At 51.3% G+C, this 17,726-nt stretch overlaps 1 protein-coding gene across 1 annotated transcript in view; it reads left to right on the forward strand.

Annotated features, from left to right (window-relative positions):
• Positions 1-902: 902 nt before the first annotated feature.
• LOC136651049 (myosin-6) overlaps positions 903-17,726 on the forward strand; it is a 36,890-nt gene continuing 20,066 nt past the window's right edge. Inside the window, exons 1-20 of the mRNA XM_066627119.1 lie at positions 903-1,103; positions 1,309-1,452; positions 1,820-1,976; positions 3,418-3,445; positions 3,583-3,691; positions 5,256-5,348; positions 5,701-5,764; positions 6,436-6,534; positions 7,008-7,111; positions 7,761-7,899; positions 8,386-8,504; positions 9,461-9,610; positions 9,823-9,993; positions 10,831-11,137; positions 12,472-12,545; positions 12,870-12,957; positions 13,347-13,464; positions 14,823-14,946; positions 15,625-15,761; positions 17,276-17,402. Of these exons, the coding sequence (XP_066483216.1) occupies positions 903-1,103; positions 1,309-1,452; positions 1,820-1,976; positions 3,418-3,445; positions 3,583-3,691; positions 5,256-5,348; positions 5,701-5,764; positions 6,436-6,534; positions 7,008-7,111; positions 7,761-7,899; positions 8,386-8,504; positions 9,461-9,610; positions 9,823-9,993; positions 10,831-11,137; positions 12,472-12,545; positions 12,870-12,957; positions 13,347-13,464; positions 14,823-14,946; positions 15,625-15,761; positions 17,276-17,402 (2,553 nt within the window). The remainder of the gene's footprint in view (positions 1,104-1,308; positions 1,453-1,819; positions 1,977-3,417; positions 3,446-3,582; positions 3,692-5,255; positions 5,349-5,700; positions 5,765-6,435; positions 6,535-7,007; positions 7,112-7,760; positions 7,900-8,385; positions 8,505-9,460; positions 9,611-9,822; positions 9,994-10,830; positions 11,138-12,471; positions 12,546-12,869; positions 12,958-13,346; positions 13,465-14,822; positions 14,947-15,624; positions 15,762-17,275; positions 17,403-17,726) is intronic.

Genomic DNA, 17,726 nt, shown 5'->3' on the forward strand with positions numbered 1-17,726 from the left:
CCACCAAGAATGGGACTCACAGGGGGGAGGAAATAAACCTTCTTATTCTCCCCTAGCTGCCCCCTGCTAACGGAGGGTTGAGACCCCACCCCAACATCTTTTCACAATTATGTCAGGACTTTCCAGAGAGGCAGCTGTCCGTCCTGAACGCCGCACCCTCCTTGGGGCCGGCAGCCGTTTCCAGCTGGCTATTCCCCCTGCCCCCCCCCCGCCCCGGTGTCGATAACTGATTCCTTGGTTCTGCCACATTCATGACACCCTTATAGGAATACTTAGCATTTTTGCAGAGCTTCTGAGTGTGCAAAGCACTTCGCAGGTGTGAGTTTGATGTAGCCCTTAGAACCACCCTGGAATGCAGGCCAAGATTATTATCCCCATGTTGCAGCTGGGGAAGACTGAGGCTGACAGGGGCAGCTGCCTAAGGCCCCCTCATGACGATTCACGCCAGAGGCCAGGTTCACACCGGAGAGGTCCAAATTTGCAGCTCAGCCTTCCAGCCAGCCTTCTACTAGATCCAGACTCCCTCCTTTTTCCTACCCCCTTCTTTTCTCTGTCTCTCTAGATCTTTTGCTGCTTTTCTCCTCTGAGGCTCTAACAGGTAGGAGGAACCCCCCCCCCCCCATGTGAGAGTGGTGGCAGATTGGGAAGGGGAGGTTGGCAATGCAGCATTTGGGGTTTCATTCTTCCAGCTAGTGGGTAGCAAAATGGAAGTCCCCAGGGCTGGGGTTGGGGGGTAATGGTAGACTGGTGGGAGCCAAGAACGTTTCTTGCTTGGCATGGCTGGGAGTTGGCACGGGGAGGTCCTGGCGTTACTGATGCTGCTGCACTGAGCGGAGAGGGGGAGGCTCCCTCCCAAGGCGAGTGTAACTCACTCATGTCTTCCTGGCTACCTGTTGCACAGAATGGGAGATGCCCACATGGCTGAGTTTGGTGCCGCAGCCTCCTACCTCCGCAAGTCGGACAAGGAGCGTCTGGAGGCCCAGACCCGGATCTTCGACATCCGCACCGAGTGTTTCGTGCCCGACGAGAAAGAAGAGTTTGTCAAGGGCAAAGTGCTGAGCCGCGAGGGAGGAACGGTCACTGTGCAAACCGAGAGTGGCAAGGTCTGTTGTGGGCAGCTAAGTGGGCAGAGCAGGGGTCAGAGGTCAAGGAGGGGAGAGAGGGACAGAAAGCGAGGTTGGGGCCAATGAGCACCAACAGGCACAAAGGTCAAAGGGGAGCGGATAAGGAGGGCCCTGTACTTCTCTGTCTCTGTGGGGAGTGCTGCTGTGGACGCATCCTGCCATATTCCTTCCTCCCCATCCACAGACAGTGACGGTGAAGGAGGCCGATGTCCACCAGCAGAACCCGCCCAAGTTCGACAAGATCGAGGACATGGCCATGCTGACCTTCCTGCACGAGCCGGCTGTCCTGTACAACCTGAAGGAGCGCTACGCGGCCTGGATGATCTACGTAAGTCAGGGGGCACCCCTCGGACCTTCTCCCAAGGAGGTCAGGCCAAAGTGCGTGGCTCTCCCCTGGCCCCGGCTGCCCTTAGCTTCACAAACAACCTCCTGAGGAGGGCTGGGCCGAAAGAGAGCAACTGGGGCAAAGTTGCCCTGTGAACTTCATGACTGGGTCACGGTGTCAGCCAAGCCACGGCTGAGCAGCCACGCTCCTTAGTGCCGCCACTGGCGCAGGTTCCACTGGCTGAGGAAGCCTGCTCTGGCCACAACCCCAGGCTGGCTTCTCAGTGTCACAGAGGGTGGCCCTTTGCCTCTTCGCCTCAGCCTTTCTCCCAGTCAGACGTTTGCTCCTGCGCTCTGTTTCCCTTCCCCAGACGTACTCTGGTCTCTTCTGTGTGACTGTCAACCCTTACAAATGGCTTCCGGTCTACAACGCTGAGGTTGTGGCTGCCTACCGGGGCAAGAAGCGGAGCGAAGCCCCTCCCCACATCTTCTCCATCTCTGACAACGCGTACCAATACATGCTGACGGGTAGGAAGACCTCGCAGCTCTTTTTCTTGTCTTTCTTCTGAGTCCCCCAGATCCCTACACTCTGGGGAGTGGGAGTTGGAAGCTGGCTCCGCAACAGAAGCCACTATACCCTCATTCTCTCCTCCTGGGAATTTGCCTTTGGTGTGGGTCTAGGGCAGGGTTGGCTCATCCGTGAGGCCAACTGAAGTGGTTGTCTCAGGCAGTAGATTTGGTAGGGGGGGACTCTCCTCTGTCCACAGGCCTGCTCCTGTTTCTCTTCTGCTCTCTGAATTGTAAAAGGGAGGAGGGAGAGAGGAGGAGGAGATGTGAAAGAGATTGCTGAGCTCAGGCGTTGGGGAGTAGAGGAACAGAGACTGGCACTTCATTGGGTAAGGGCAGCAGCATCTGGCATGCTGCCTCAGGCATCAGGTGGTCTTGGGCCAGCCCTAGTTCGGTTCACACGCACCTGGGTGGTTCTGTCACCACCTCATTCTGCTGCAGCAGTGGACCAGATCCTAGAGATGGTCCATTTGCACATCCAATGACGCCTGCGTTGGCTCGGTCATGTCGTGAGAATGGATGATGGCCGGATCCCAAAGGATCTCCTCTATGGAGAACTCGTGCAGGGATAGCACCCTACAGGTAGACCACAGCTGCGATACAAGGACATCTGCAAGAGGGATCTGAAGGCCTTAGGAGTGGACCTCAACAAGTGGGAAACCCTGGCCTCTGAGCGGCCCGCTTGGAGGCAGGCTGTGCAGCATGGCCTTTCCCAGTTTGAAGAGACACTTGGCCAACAGTCTGAGGCTAAGAGGCGAAGAAGGAAGGCCCATAGCCAGGGAGACAGACCAGGGACAGACTGCACTTGCTCCTGGTGTGGAAGGGATTGTCACTCCCGAATCGGCCTTTTCAGCCACACTAGACGCTGTTCCAGAGCCACCTTTCAGAGCGCGATACCAGAGTCTTTTGAGACTGAAGGTTGCCAACTACTGCATGCAATGAGTTAACGTCCATGTGTGAACCCTGTCGTATGAGCGTATACATAGAAAGGGCGAATAGGAAAGACAGGCACAGAGCTGGTTGGAAGGTAGCTTTTGTACACCGCGAGGGTTCTATACGTATGTTGCGGCCCTTCCCACTCGCAGCTAAGTTGCCGTCGATGCCCAGAATTGCTCCAACAGCAAGTGGGAGGGGCTACTTGCACAGCGCATTGTGGCACCTGCAATACTAAACCCCCCCCCCGTAGTTACACTACATTAGGAATGGCATCTCCATGTTCAGAAGAAGCCCATCTCTGAGTACCAACCAGGCACTAGGGAGAAAGAACAGGGTGCAGCTCTCACCAGCTTCCTTTGTACAGGATCATTTTGACGCTCTGGCAAGTTGTAGAAAGGGAGTCAGGCTAGGTGAGCCTTTGGTCTGCTCCCGTATGGCTGTCCTTACATCTTCCTTTTCCTTTCAGACCGCGAGAACCAGTCTGTCCTCATCACGTAAGCACCAAAACACATTTTACATGTTTACAATTTGAGATGTTCTCGTGGTCAACGTGGTGTTTCTCAGCCACCACACGCCCCTGCCACCTACTGCCGCTTTCTTCCCCACCACCCGATTCTCTTTCTCATTCCAGCGGAGAATCCGGCGCAGGGAAGACGGTGAACACCAAGCGGGTGATCCAGTACTTTGCCAGCATCGCTGCCATTGGGGACCGCAAGAAAGAGACAGCAAACAGCAGCAAGGTCCTTGCCGTTATTCATGGTTTTGCATGTTCAGGAAGTGCAGACCAGCTCCGGGCCTGTTTCTCTTCCATGTCTAGAGTTTGGCTGCTGACACTGGGGGTGGGGGGTGGCGGGGGAGCTCAGCCAGCCAACCAGCCCCTTCCTCCTCCTCACCCCTAAGCAAGAGAATTAGCAGCTGCGCTGGAGGCAGCCGTTCCTTCCGCAGATGGTTCGAGACAGCCTCTTGCTGTCTGCCAGAGATTATTTGAGTGGGCAAGGCAGGGTCGTGTGCAGTTCGGCGCAAAAACAAACCATCAGGCCAACTTGCTATTCTTGCATTCCAAAAATGCTGCCCAGCTGCCCAAAGGGGAGAAGGAAATCAGAATGCAATGACCAGATTTGAACCAGTGACTCCTTGAGGCACGGCTCAGTCTCTCCGCCACTCTGCTGTGGCAGCTCTTGACTTCGCTAGATGCGGCCGGACAATGAACTGGGCAAGTCATCCAGGGGCCCGATCCTGCTCAGGCACCTTCCCTGTCAGAAATTTCATGAGGTCCAATACGAGAAACTGATTTCACTGCTCTCCCTGCTCAAATGGTGGCAAGGAAGGAGGCCCGTAATGGCATCCACAAGCACCCTCTCCTTGACTCTCTCCTATCTGGTGTGCTCCCTGGGGCATTTGGTGGGCCGCTGAGAGATACAGGAAGCTGGACTAGATGGGCCTATGGCCTGATCCAGTGGGGCTGTTCTTATGTTCTTAACTACAATTCCCAGGAGGCCTTGCAGGACTCTTGTTATCTGGTGTGCTCCCTGGGGCATTTGGTGGGTCGCTGTGAGATACAGGAAGCTGGACTAGATGGGCCATGGCCCGATCCAGTGGGGCTGTTCTTATGTTCTTAAACTACAATTCCCAGGAGGCCTTGCAGGTCTCTTGTTATCTGGTGTGCTCCCTGGGGCATTTGGTGGGCCGCTGTGAGATACAGGAAACTGGACGAGATCGGCCTCTGGCCTGATCCAGTGGGGCTGTTCTCATGTTCTTAACTACAATTCCCAGGAAGCCTTGCAGGACTCTTGTTATCTGGTGTGCTCCCTGGGGCATTTGGTGGGCCGCTGCGAGATACAGGAAGCTGGACTAGATGGGCCTATGGCCTGATCCAGTGGGGCTGTTCTTAATTTCTTATGACCCTCCCCCATTTGTAGCCAAATCGTGGACCCCACATAGCCTTCTAAACACAGTAGCCGGGGGGGGGGGGGGGGACACACACCACAAAAGATGCCCAAACTTTCTCAGCCCCATTCTGTAATCTGAGCGTTGATTATCCTCCTACTTCTAACCTTTGCAGCTTTAAGGTCTAGAAACTGTGCAGTTTAAAAAAACATGAAAACTGTAATTATAGGATAGTGATTCCCATATACAGCATCAATTTTCTGTGCTTGTAATCCCAGGATGCACAAAACCCTGGTTTAGGGGAATCATGATGTAAAGGCAACAACAAAGTCCATCAGGTTGGGCCACCTCTACTCAGAAAATCTGGTTAGTACTTCCTGAAGAGCCATTGGTTCTAACAATTTGCTCCTCCTGCAGGGGACACTGGAAGATCAAATCATCCAGGCCAACCCTGCCTTGGAGGCCTTCGGAAATGCCAAAACCTTGCGGAACGACAACTCGTCTCGATTTGTGAGTACTCCCAGGAGTCTGTCTGGGGTAAAAGATACCTGTGGAAGCCCAATCTGGGGCTGTGTCTAGTATGGGTTAATACTTGGGGGAAGTCTCCGATACGCTCAGATTTGGGGCCTATAAATTATCAAACGCCCTGCTCGACTGTAATTAACTCTTTTACTGCTGTTGCTACATTTCTATCCCATCCTTTCTGCCTCCAAGGAGTTCGCAGCGATATTTTAACCACACAAAAACCCTTTGTGGTAGGCTAAGTGGTAATCGCCCAATGTCACTCACAGACGAGTGGAGGATTTGAATCCGGCTCTCACCAAGTCCAATATACATTCACATCCTTCTGTTATCTATTTAGGGTAAATTCATCCGAATCCATTTTGGGGCAACAGGAAAATTGGCATCTGCCGACATAGAAACCTGTAAGTAAAGCTGAGAACAGAAATGTGCCTATCATGTCATTTCCTCATCTCTGCTCATCAGCTTGCACACTGCACAGCTGTTGTACCCTGCCCCGAAGGGCAGCGCCAGTTGGTGGACAGGGGTGGGTCTGTCCAGTGCCACTGAGACCAAATAAGCAAGGCACTGAAAGGTGGAAGGCTCTGAGGGCAGGACTACCCCTTGCATGCTCCAGCTGGAGGGCAGAGAGGTCTTAAAGGAGTATCTTGCTCTGCCCCTTGGTTCCACTGTATGCCTGCCTTTGCTAGCACCAAAGCACAGACTTGGGAATATGAGGTTCTGGGTGTTGGTGAGGCCTGTTTGGGGCTCTGGCTTTGGGTATGCTGCGGTTTGGGGCTCCTGTGTCTTTGGCTCAGAGCGGTCCTGGCTGGTGGGCTCCAGAGTGAGATTAAGGCCTAGAGCAGGGCTAGAGCTGGTTCATCTCACCTGGCTGGTTCCTGCTCCTCCAGGTTGTTAAATTCTGAGCTCAGGGCAGGGGCCATGACATTTCTTCCCCTTATTCCCCTACTGTATTTCACAGCCCAATACACAATGGACACTAAATCTTCCTGTTCTAAATGACTTTATGGCTTCTGTTGCATGCTTTTCATACATCTTCCCTCCTTGCATCCAACTCTTGCACTCACTCTTCTAGATCTCCTGGAGAAATCCCGTGTAATTTTCCAGCTCAAAGCCGAGAGAAACTACCATATCTTCTACCAGATCCTGTCCAATAAGAAGCCAGAGCTTCTGGGTGAGTCAAGACATGGAGACACTGTAGTTTCTGCTGGCTTGTGAGCAGAGAGGTTAGCCAACTGGAGAAAAAGCTTTACTCCCATTCAGAGGTAGGGGACCTCCAGAGGAAGGAAGGAAGGAACCAACAGTTGAATGAATGAATGAATGAATGAATGAACTCCCTTCAAGGGGTGAAGGTGGGGTGTGAGGTTCAATCCCTGGTTGTCCTTTTGAACACCCCCAATAAAACTGCATGCTATACCACTCTTTTTGCCAATACAACAGGCCCCAAAGTGTGCTGCCTTTTCTCCCAGCATCCAGCCCTTCTAGACATCTACTTCTGGGGAGTTTAATGTCACACCCACACCTCTGACCCACTCCTCTGTTCAGGAGGAGGAGGAGGAGGTGGGTCAGAGGTGTGGGTGTGACATTAAACACAACTTTTTTTTCCCCCAACCAATCTTTTTTTCCCCCCAACCAATTTCCAAACAGACTTGCTACTGGTCACCAACAATCCCTACGACTACAGCTACGTCTCCCAAGGAGAGGTGACTGTGGCTTCCATTGACGACTCCGAGGAGCTGCTGGCTACAGATGTGAGTGGTCTTATGAGTATATAGCAGGCACATTGTCTGATCCTATGCAGATTTACCCAGGCTGAGTTCAGTGGACTGGTTGGTTGGTTGGCAACCTTCAGTCTCGAAAGACTATGGTATAAGCCTACAGCACCCGGTATTCCCAGGTGGTCTCCCATCCAAGTACTTACCAGGCCTGACCCTGCTTAGCTTCTGACATCAGATGAGATTGGGCATGTGCAGACCCATGTAAATGAACACAGAATTAAAACCTTTCTAAAAAATGTGTGGAGAATAGGAATAAGAGTAGAGCAACTGGAGGGGGCAGATGTGGGGGAGGAGAAAGTCCCCCACATCTTTCAGGGCAGTGATAAAAGTCCAGTCCTAGGAAGTGCACAAAAGGCAGGCCAACCTCCCTGGGCCATGTAGATCTTTTGTCTCAGCTCCCCTCCTTTCTCTGTCACTGGGCCACTCTAGGGAACTGGACTGCAAGCCAATGATGGCCTTGAGCCCCATCAGGGATACAGCCCTGAGAGTTAGGTGGTTGTGTCTCTGTGTTTGCCCATGCTACTGGCAGCCCAGAGGAAACAGTGGGCACCCAAAGCTGAGGGAACCAAGCTGAGATCCACCCTCCGTGACTTTTGCACTCTCCCCTCTGATCTGCCTACAGAGTGCCTTTGACGTTCTGGGTTTCACCGCAGAGGAGAAAGTCGGGGTGTACAAGCTGACGGGTGCCATCATGCACTACGGCAACATGAAGTTCAAGCAGAAGCAGCGGGAGGAACAGGCGGAGCCCGACGGGACGGAGGGTGAGAAAAAACCGATGAACCTGGTGGCGAGGAGGGGGCTAGAGAGGTCTGTTGGGTGAAGGGGCCAAAGAGAAGGCAGGGAGGGGAGCCGTTGGTGGTCCAAGGGAGACTTCTGGAGTCCTCTCTAGTTTTCATAGCTAAGATCAGACACAAGCCTGACTTGAGATGCCACTTTGGTGTGCCTACCAAGATGGGAGTGAGAGCTGCAGGGGGCAGTCCAGAATTTGGGCAGTCCGGGCCAGCCTTTGGTGCTCCCTTCCCTGCTGGCAAGAGGGAAACCTACTGCCCCTCCATCACAGTCACGTTAAAATCGTGGCTCTCACTATCATTTCCTGGGGGCAGCTCTCACTTCTGCTCTGAGGGAGGGAAAAAAGGAGCAATAGGATGAAAAGGTCCCTCTCCAAACAATTGAACTGCAGCTCCAGTCTTCTCCGGCCTTCGTGCTGGCACCTGCTAGGCATACGTCCCCTTCTCTTTTTTTTCCAGACGCAGATAAATCTGCCTACTTGATGGGCCTGAACTCGGCTGACCTCCTAAAGGGGCTCTGCCACCCGCGGGTGAAGGTTGGCAACGAGTACGTCACCAAGGGGCAAAATGTCCAGCAGGTGAGAAGCTTTGCCCGTGGGCAGCATCGAACCTGGGACAATCATTCACCTCCCTTCCCTTGAATCACCTGCAGAACAGCAGAAATTTAAACTAATAGAGTTTTTCTCAGGTGGGAGTTGCAGTGGTAGTGAAAGCCGCCCCTGTTGACTTTCTCCCACCACGTGGCTATTGAAGAGCCTGTTTCCTCTTGCAAAGAGAGAGAGCCCTAGAGACTTAATGGCACTTGAGGGCATCTATTCGTGTCCAAATCTGCAGGCTGAGTAGAGATCTAGGGCTGATTCTGACGGTGCTGGCCTCTTAGTTTGCATCAGTCCAGACCTCCAAAACCTAACGGACGCTGAACTTTCAAGGGTACTTCCTCAATGCTTAGTTTCTAGCTGTTGGCCTTGCCAAGTGGAGGTGTGGGAGCTGGGAGTAGATTTTCTTTTTAAATGCTTTTAGAACTAAGGCGATCTTCTCTTTGCAGTCTTAAAAAGTGCTAGAAGCTTTTAAAAAATGCTCAGCAGGTATGAGGATTGCAGACCATGAAAATTATGTCCCATCCCATCCCCTAAAGTGTCACATCCCTGAGGCCTTTGGTAAATGTGACATGGGCTGGCCCATCCACAGGGCCTGATGAGGCAGTCACTTCAGACAGCAGGTTGGTGGGGTGCCCCCACCTCCCATCAGCCCATTCACTGCCACTGCTTCTTCTCCCCACACTCCTTGGATTGGAAAAGGAAGAGGGGGACAGAGTGGTAGAGGATGTGTGGAGGAGAGGAGAGCGGTGGCCTAGAACATCTCTCTTTTGTGGCCGAGCAGGAATTTGAACCCAGGTCTCCCAAGGCAGTGCAGAGCTTGAACATCTATTCCATGCAACCTCAGGCTTTCCTCTGAGCTGATGCCTTCTTCCTTTGTTTTGTCTCCTTGAATAACAATCGATGGGGGCTTGCTTGGCCCTTTTGCCCCTGCTCAGGTGTACTACTCCATCGGGGCGCTGGCTAAGTCTGTGTACGAGAAAATGTTCAGCTGGATGGTGGTTCGAATCAACAACTCTTTGGAGACCAAGCAGCCTCGGCAATATTTCATTGGGGTGCTGGACATTGCAGGGTTTGAGATCTTCGATGTAAGTGAATTCCTGCAGTTTTGGAGGGAGTAGGGGGTGGGCATTGGGTTTGGCCAGTGACTCCCTTCTGCTAAGAGGGCTGGTCTCTCTCATGAGGAGCTCCCTTCTGCGAATGGAGGGAGGCGCTCCCTATGAAACTAAGACAGGTGGTCTCTGCTGGGAGGCTGCATCACACGGGGTCTTGACCTCATTTTTTCCCCACCCGCCCCCAGTTCAACAGTTTTGAGCAGCTCTGCATCAACTTCACCAACGAGAAGCTGCAGCAGTTCTTCAACCACCACATGTTCGTGCTGGAGCAGGAGGAGTACAAGAAGGAGGGCATTGAGTGGGAGTTCATCGACTTTGGGATGGACCTGCAAGCCTGCATTGACCTCATTGAGAAGGTATCGTCACGGGCACTCCCCAGGCAGCAGGAATAGTCAACATTTGAAGAAAAGTGAGCTTCCTGAGAGGAGCTGGTGGGCCCGGTCCAGACGTCTGCTTGTTGACTGCCAACTGCAATTTGGCAATGGAGAGTGCTCTCCTGAGCTGACATGTTCCTCCTGCTTTGCAATAGCCACTGGTCTTCAGGGCATTTGAACTGCTGTAGCCACAATTACCGCTAATCATAGCTGGCTGTAGAGATTCAAACCAGAATCTAGCCTGGATTCCAGTCTGTGATTTGTGAACATGATGTGGTCTGCTGCAATGGTCGCTGTGTTGCTTCAGGTGTCACAATAGTAAAAAGTAGTTATTGCTATCCAGGAAAGGGGGGCGTGTGCATCATGGGGGAGGGGGAGGGGAAGATAACAGCCTAGTCACACTGACTGTTGTCAAACTGTCGTCTGGTGATCAGTAGCATGATTGTTGAAGTGGGTCCTCCTGTCACTGACATAATCCTTTTTTTATAAGTGAATGTACAGATTGAAAAGGGTGGTAGGGAGAGGGTTGGCCCATAACCATGACCTCCTGGTGCCCTAGGTAACTTGCCAAAGGCCAACTTCTTCTCCTCCAGCTTCTTAGATTGGAAAGAAAGAGTAGGAAGAGGACGTGCAAAGGAGAGGAGTGTGATGGGCTGGAGCGTAGGAGACCCTGTCCTTTCCTCCTTGTTCCTTCCACTCCATCGCCCTCTTCCTTTTCTCAAAGCTCTCCAGGCAGCTTCTCTGCTCTTTCCTTTCCCTGAGGCTGGGAAATCATGGTCTAATCATGGTTGTGCTTTTCCTCTTTGCCTTCCCGGGCAGCCACTGGGCATCATGTCCATCCTGGAGGAAGAATGCATGTTCCCCAAAGCCTCCGACATGACCTTCAAGGCCAAGCTGTTTGACAACCACCTGGGCAAGTCGGCCAACTTTGGGAAGCCCCGGAACGCCAAAGGCAAGCCGGAGGCCCACTTCTCACTCAACCATTATGCAGGCACCGTGGACTACAACATCCTGGGGTGGCTGCAGAAGAACAAAGACCCACTCAATGAGACAGTGGTGGGCCTCTACCAGAAGTCCTCCCTCAAGCTCCTGGCGACCCTTTTCTCCAGCTATGCTAGTGCTGAGAGTGGTAAGAAGGGGCCAAGGGAGAGGGTAGAGAAGGATGTGGGGAGATGGGTGCAGCAAGGGAGGGAGACGATCCAGCCTCTCACTTAGATAGCCCTTCAAAGGCATTTAGCCAAATTAATGGTCTGTTGCTGGCATAATGACTAAACGGAGCCTCTGTGTTCAGAAACAGCAGCCATTTCAGTTGCCAAGGGATGAAAGGTGAAAAAAGGGCTGTTGTTTTTGTTCCTCACTTATGGTCAAGGACAAAACTTCACATATAGGCTGATGGTTTCTGAGCTGTCTGTGACAGATTAGGAGAGAGATCTTGGGGTGGTGGTGGACAGGTCGATGAAAGTGTCGACCCAATGTGCGGCGGCAGTGAAGAAGGCCAATTCTATGCTTGGGATCATCAGAAAAGGTATTGAGAACAAAATGGCTCATATTATAATGCCATTGTACAAATCGATGATAAGGCCACACCTGGAGTATTGTGTCCAGTTCTGGTCGCCACATCTCAAAAAAGACATAGTGGAAATGGAAAAGGTGCAAAGAGAGTGACTAAGATGATTACTGGGCTGGGGCACCTTCCTTACGAGGAAAGGCTATGGCATTTGGGCCTCTTCAGCCTAGAAAAGAGACGCCTGAGGGGGGACATGATTGAGACATACAAAATTATGCAGGGGATGGACAGAGTGGATAGGGAGATGCTCTTTACACTCTCACATAATACCAGAACCAGGGGACATCCACTAAAATGGAGTGTTGGGAGGGTTAGGACAGACAAAAGAAAATATTTCTTTACTCAGCGTGTGGTTGGTCTGTGGAACTCCTTGCCACAGGATGTGGTGACGGCATCTGGCCTGGATGTCTTTAAAAGGGGATTGGACAAGTTTCTGGAGGAAAAATCCATTACGGGTTACAAGCCATGATGTGCAACCTCCTGATTTTAGAAATGGGCTATGTCAGATGCAAGGGAGGGCACCAGGATGCAGGTCTCTTGTTATCTGGTGTGCTCCCTGGGGCATTTGGTGGGCCGCTGTAAGATACAGGAAGCTTGGACTAGATGGGCCTGTGGCCTGATCCAGTGGGGCTGTTTTTATGTTCTTACGTTCTTGTGTTCTTATGACATGCGGTGGGTGGGGAGATGGGTGAGGCAGAGTCTCCCCACCAGATTCCTAAGTGCTGCCTCCATGTGAGGTGTGCAAACACATACAACCCACCTGCACAGCACGTGGGTTGCGAGTGCTTGCAAACCTCTCGTGGTGACAGTGCTTTTTGAAGGACTCCAGAGTCACCTGTGCTGGCTGGTATTCATCATCTCAGCTGTGAACAGCCCTGTGTCACTGTCCCTAGGTGGAGATGGAGGGAAGGGGAAAGGGGCCAAGAAGAAAGGGTCATCTTTCCAGACCGTCTCGGCGCTTCATCGGGTAAGAGATGAAAGCCCTCAGAACCAGGAGGGAGGTTGCTCACTCCAACAAGCGAGCAGGAACCCCAGTTTTCAGGGCTGTGTCTCCCAATGGAGAGGGGCACCCTGGGAAGGCAAACTTGAAGAGCAAAGAGGAAATGCTGTGGGTGATTCACAGGGGCTCAACCTGGAAAACACAGCCTCAGACACAGGAGCTGCCACTCCTGTCTCCAGGACCAGCTTTTTAGGCAGCAAAGGCATCTGGTGAGGCCTCTAGTGTTGAGGATGGAGGGAATAAACAGCAATTGGACTGCTAACTTTTGTTATCTCCCCTTATCTCGGGTAGGAGAATCTGAACAAGTTGATGGCCAATCTGAAAACCACCCACCCCCACTTTGTGCGATGCATCATCCCCAATGAAAGGAAGGCACCTGGTAAGGAAATTGGGATTGCAGTGCTAGGAGGGAGAGGCCTGTGATGTACAGCATCTAACTCAAGGGTAAAGGCATGTCTAGTTCTGTGTCAGGGCCACCACAGGATGCAATGCGTGCCCCGTTGGTACGGCTGCATCAGCACTGGAAAGTTGGATAGGATTGGGTCCACAGTCTCTAACTACATCTAGCTAGGAAATACAGTTCCTATTGCTAGCTACTTATGCTGTCCCAGGAATCCCAGTCCCTGCACCTACTGGAAATTATGAGGCTATATGTTCCATGAACCAGCATTAAATTTCATGGTGGAAGCATTGGATGTGATCCAGGAGGGAAGAGAGGACAGGCTTTTAAAAAGGCTGGTGCCTCTCTCTCTCTCTGCACTTTCCCAGGCGTGATGGACAACCCTTTGGTCATGCACCAGCTGCGCTGTAACGGGGTCCTGGAGGGGATCCGCATCTGCCGGAAGGGATTCCCCAACCGCATCCTCTATGGCGACTTCAGGCAAAGGTAGGACTGCTCTCCAGCTTTGGGGATCACCTTAACCCCTTTTCTCCATGTTGGTCTGCCATAATCTGTAACAGCGACTGGAGAATATTTCTACCAGCACAATTATTTATAAATGTGTATAGGTGCTTTACTTAGAGTTGCAAAGATAGGTCTCTGCCCCCCAGAGCTTGCAATCTGGATGCTGAGATGAGAGGCAACGAAAGGGGAGAGAAGGTACCTGGAGAACAGGAAGTGGTTTCAATTATGAGTTATGTTGTTCATTATTATTCCAAGGTCTCTTTTTAGGCTGTGGTACTGGGGGAACAATAGATGAGCCTTAATAGATAATCAACTGCTCTTGTAAATGCTTGGAGTCATTCCGACATCAGGACAGGTGCTTCCTCTGTCTGGTCTGGAGAGGAGGATTTTGAGGAGCGGTTCTTGGATTCCCCGTTGCAGCTGGTTTCTTAGACCTAGAACGGCCTGCTAGCGTGCTTACTTCTGTGCCCCTGTAAAATAGGCACAGGCTGTGCTTTGCGCAGTAAACTGAATATTCCAAAGGCACTACGGTGGCATGACTATGCTCTGTCCTCCATGGGTCACACAATTTCCAAAGGTTCTCCTCTGCTTCCTGTTGCGTTCAGTCCAACTAATATAACTTCTAAGTGGGGCAGAGCCTGAATTCCTTTGGTTTAAACCAGGGGTGTCCAAAGTTTTTGGCAGGAGGGCCACATCGTCTCTCTGACACTGTGTCGGGGGCCAGGGAAAAAAAGAATTAATTTACATTTAAAATTTGAATAAATTTACGTAAGTATACATAAATGAATATATTACAGATGAACTTATATGAAAGAATGAAAGTCTTGCAATAGCTCAAGGCCTATAAAAGGCCTTGAACAAAGCAAGGCTGGCCTTTCCTTTGCTGCTGCTACTGCATCACAGACGTGAAACAACAAGCAGTGGAGGGAGCCCTCATCCCACACAGCTCACGTGAGAGGTCAAACAGTCTCCCTCAAGCTGAGAGCAGTTGCATCGGGCCAGTGTGGGCTCCAACAAATCTCCAGAGGGCCAGAGGCGCATTGGAGACTGGGGGCTCCCTGAGGGCCGCATTGAGAGGCCTCGAGGGCCGCAAGTGGCCCCAGGGCCGGGGTTTGGGCACCCCTGGTTTAAACCTCATGCATTCAACAGCTTTAGGATGGAGCCATGTGGGTGACGTACATATGAGCCCTCAAGGAAGACCCTTGTGGCGTTGGCAGAGGCGTTTTAACAGGATTAAATGGGAGGGAGAGAAGACTGGTGCGTGCTTCCCTGAGTTCCTTAAATGAAGTGCTGATTGTAAATTGAAAATACCCAGAATGCAATTGTTCACTTGCCACCAGGTACCGTATCCTGAACCCAGCTGCCATCCCTGAGGGTCAGTTCATCGACAGCCGCAAGGGAGCAGAGAAGCTCTTGGGCTGCCTCGATATCGACCACAGCCAGTACAAATTCGGCCACACCAAGGTGAGGGAGGCAGAGCCCCTGTGTGCCTATTGGGAGTGGCAAAAGGCCACTGCTGTGACTTCTTGTAGCGGATTCAGAGACTGCATGTGTTTCTTGAAGGGCACATTCACACTGTACAGACTCAGGGACCCTCAGCAACAGTATTCCTAGAGGGGGGGGACTCAGGTTGTCTTCTGGAGAATGCTGAGCACCCTTACACACCTGTAGTCCAATTTCAGTTTGGATGAAAAGGCCACAGTGGTTCAAGTGGCATAAAACCAAAAGAGGTTGGTGGTGTAGAGGCCCAAGAGTTTGGGAACAGGCTGATGTTCCTCATATCCTGCTTGTTTTTGCTTCTGGTTTTGAAAAGGCCTCTCTTTTTTTTGCGAGGATAGGCAGTTTGGGCAGCTTAAAGATGGCTGCCACATGTGCCTTTAGCAGATACCTCACAGACAGAAATCCAACAGGGGTAGCTTTTCTCAGCATGGAGATTCACATGGAAGCTCTGGGCTTGCCTCACAGACAGAAATTCAACAGGAGATGCACACAGGGGGCTGTGGGCTTGAGCAAGCCAGTTTATAAAGACCTACCAAGGGCCTACCAAGAGAGCCCTCGAGGCAAGGCAGGCTATAAAGATTTACGTTTTGTTATTTTTTGCAAAGGCACCAGAGGTCCTCACCTCTTTTTCTCTCCATGCAGGTGTTCTTCAAGGCTGGATTGTTGGGCCACCTGGAGGAGATGCGGGATGAGCGCCTTTCTCGCATCATCACCCGCATCCAGGCACAGTCTCGGGGCCAGCTCATGCGCATTGAGTTCAAGAAGATCCTGGAGCGCCGGTGAGGCACAAGAGGATTGGGGGAACTCTTTGAGATGGGGGGAGGCAAGTGGTCTCAGTGAAGGCAGAGGGCAAGATTCATAGTAAAGAAAGACCTATTCTTGGATGCTATTACTGCAGCTGGTGGACTATGCGTTTTCTAAGCAGAGTGATGGTTAACAGCCCAGGTTGGTGGTTGCACTTTCTTCAAGGGCATGGGTCTCCAAACCCTGACCTGTGGGCCAAATCCAGTCCTCTGGAGGCTTTTAACTGGCCCGTGTGGTTAATAATAATAATAATACAGGTATTTATATACCACCTTTCTTGGTCTTTATTCAAGACTTTATTCAAGGCGGTTTACATAGGCAGGCTTATTTAAATCCCCATAGGGATTTTTACAATTGAAAGAAGGTTTTTTCTTTCAAGAACCACAACATTCAGGTGTTTCATTCTGATCTGGTTTCACATTCTGGCCTCCATCCTCCCACGCTCAGAGCAGATGGAATAGCTCGCAGATGGAATAGCTCGGCTTCAGCTTGTCAGCTGCTTCAAGGTCGCACGGTGCCGGTGGCCTCGAACTGGCGACCTTGTGGATGTTATCTTCGGCAAATGGAGGCTCTACCCTCTAGACCAGACCTCCTGCCCTGGTTCCCAGCTTCTCGGGCGAAAAATAGCTTCTGTTTCTCCCAGCATGGTATACATCACGTTCAACCACTAGAGGTGCTGAATTGAATGGAATGAATGAATTCCACACCATTACATTCAAGACTTCTAGTAGCTGAATGTGGTATATACCCATGATTTTCAATCCTTTTTCAAAATCCATTTCCCCCTCTCCTGTGCAAGTCAGTGTTGCCCTCTGTTCCTCTCCCCCTTCCACACCCAACTACATCCACTCCTTCTCCTTCTCCTCTCACTCCCTGGACTGGAAAACGGAGAGGTTGACACAGCAGAAGAAGAAGTGTGGGTTTGAGGAGAAGGGTGGGTTAGAGGTCTCCAGGGAGTAGGAGGAGCGCAGGCCGATCCATCACTGGGTGTTTGTGTTTGGCAGGCCACCTCAGGCGCCATAATGAATCTTTGGTTTGACCCTGCAAGGCCGTTGTGCTGCCCCTTGAACTTCTCACTGTTCAGGGAAATGAGGAGTATCTAACAACGTAGACGTGAATTTAGACTACAAAACATGGCTGTGTTTTGATGAGCATTTGTGATGTTCTTATCTTTTAGATACACCCTTATAATCTTTGCAGTCCAAAGAGATACTCTTTTCTTAGCGAAAGGTTCTGTGCATTTGCCTGCAGGCAGAGTTCCAGTGGCGTAGCTAGACTGGGTGCAAAGCACTAAGTTTTGCAAAGAGCCTTGCCACATCCATTCTGGGCAGGGGAGTAAAACGGGGGTGTCCCCTCTAGCTACACCACTGCATCGTTCTTCGACTCTTCATGCATAATACAAACAAAACCTCGTGAAATGAATGGGTGACAGGAGAGGATGAGGATGTATTTTTCCCCCCAAGGATTAAACTCACCTGTTTTTCTGCAGGGATGCCCTGCTGGTGATCCAGTGGAACATCCGTGCTTTCATGGGGGTGAAGAACTGGCCTTGGATGAAGCTCTTCTTCAAGATCAAGCCCCTGCTGAAGAGTGCAGAGACCGAGAAGGAGATGCAAGTGAGACTCTGGATGAGGAGGGGAGAGAGATCTAGATCTGGGAGAAAGCCAGAAGGCTTATGACAAAGCCTGTTTATTTCTGAACCTTTAACCTCATGTCTACAAAATCAAGGTGGTTAGATTAGTCATTTAAACACCTTTTGATGAGCTAAAAAGATGCTCCTGATAAATTGGATAGCAGATTTAAAACAAACACTTTTTTTTTTTTAAAAAGGGCTACTTGCAACATCATACAGGCCGCATCTTAGAAGAGGCATTCCTGCTGTTCCCTCTCATGCAGGAAAGAATGCCTCTTCTAAAACAGTTCAGACACAGTTTGGGACA

Source organism: Tiliqua scincoides, chromosome 5 (assembly GCF_035046505.1).
Source record: "Tiliqua scincoides isolate rTilSci1 chromosome 5, rTilSci1.hap2, whole genome shotgun sequence".
NCBI classification, from domain to species: domain Eukaryota; kingdom Metazoa; phylum Chordata; class Lepidosauria; order Squamata; family Scincidae; genus Tiliqua; species Tiliqua scincoides.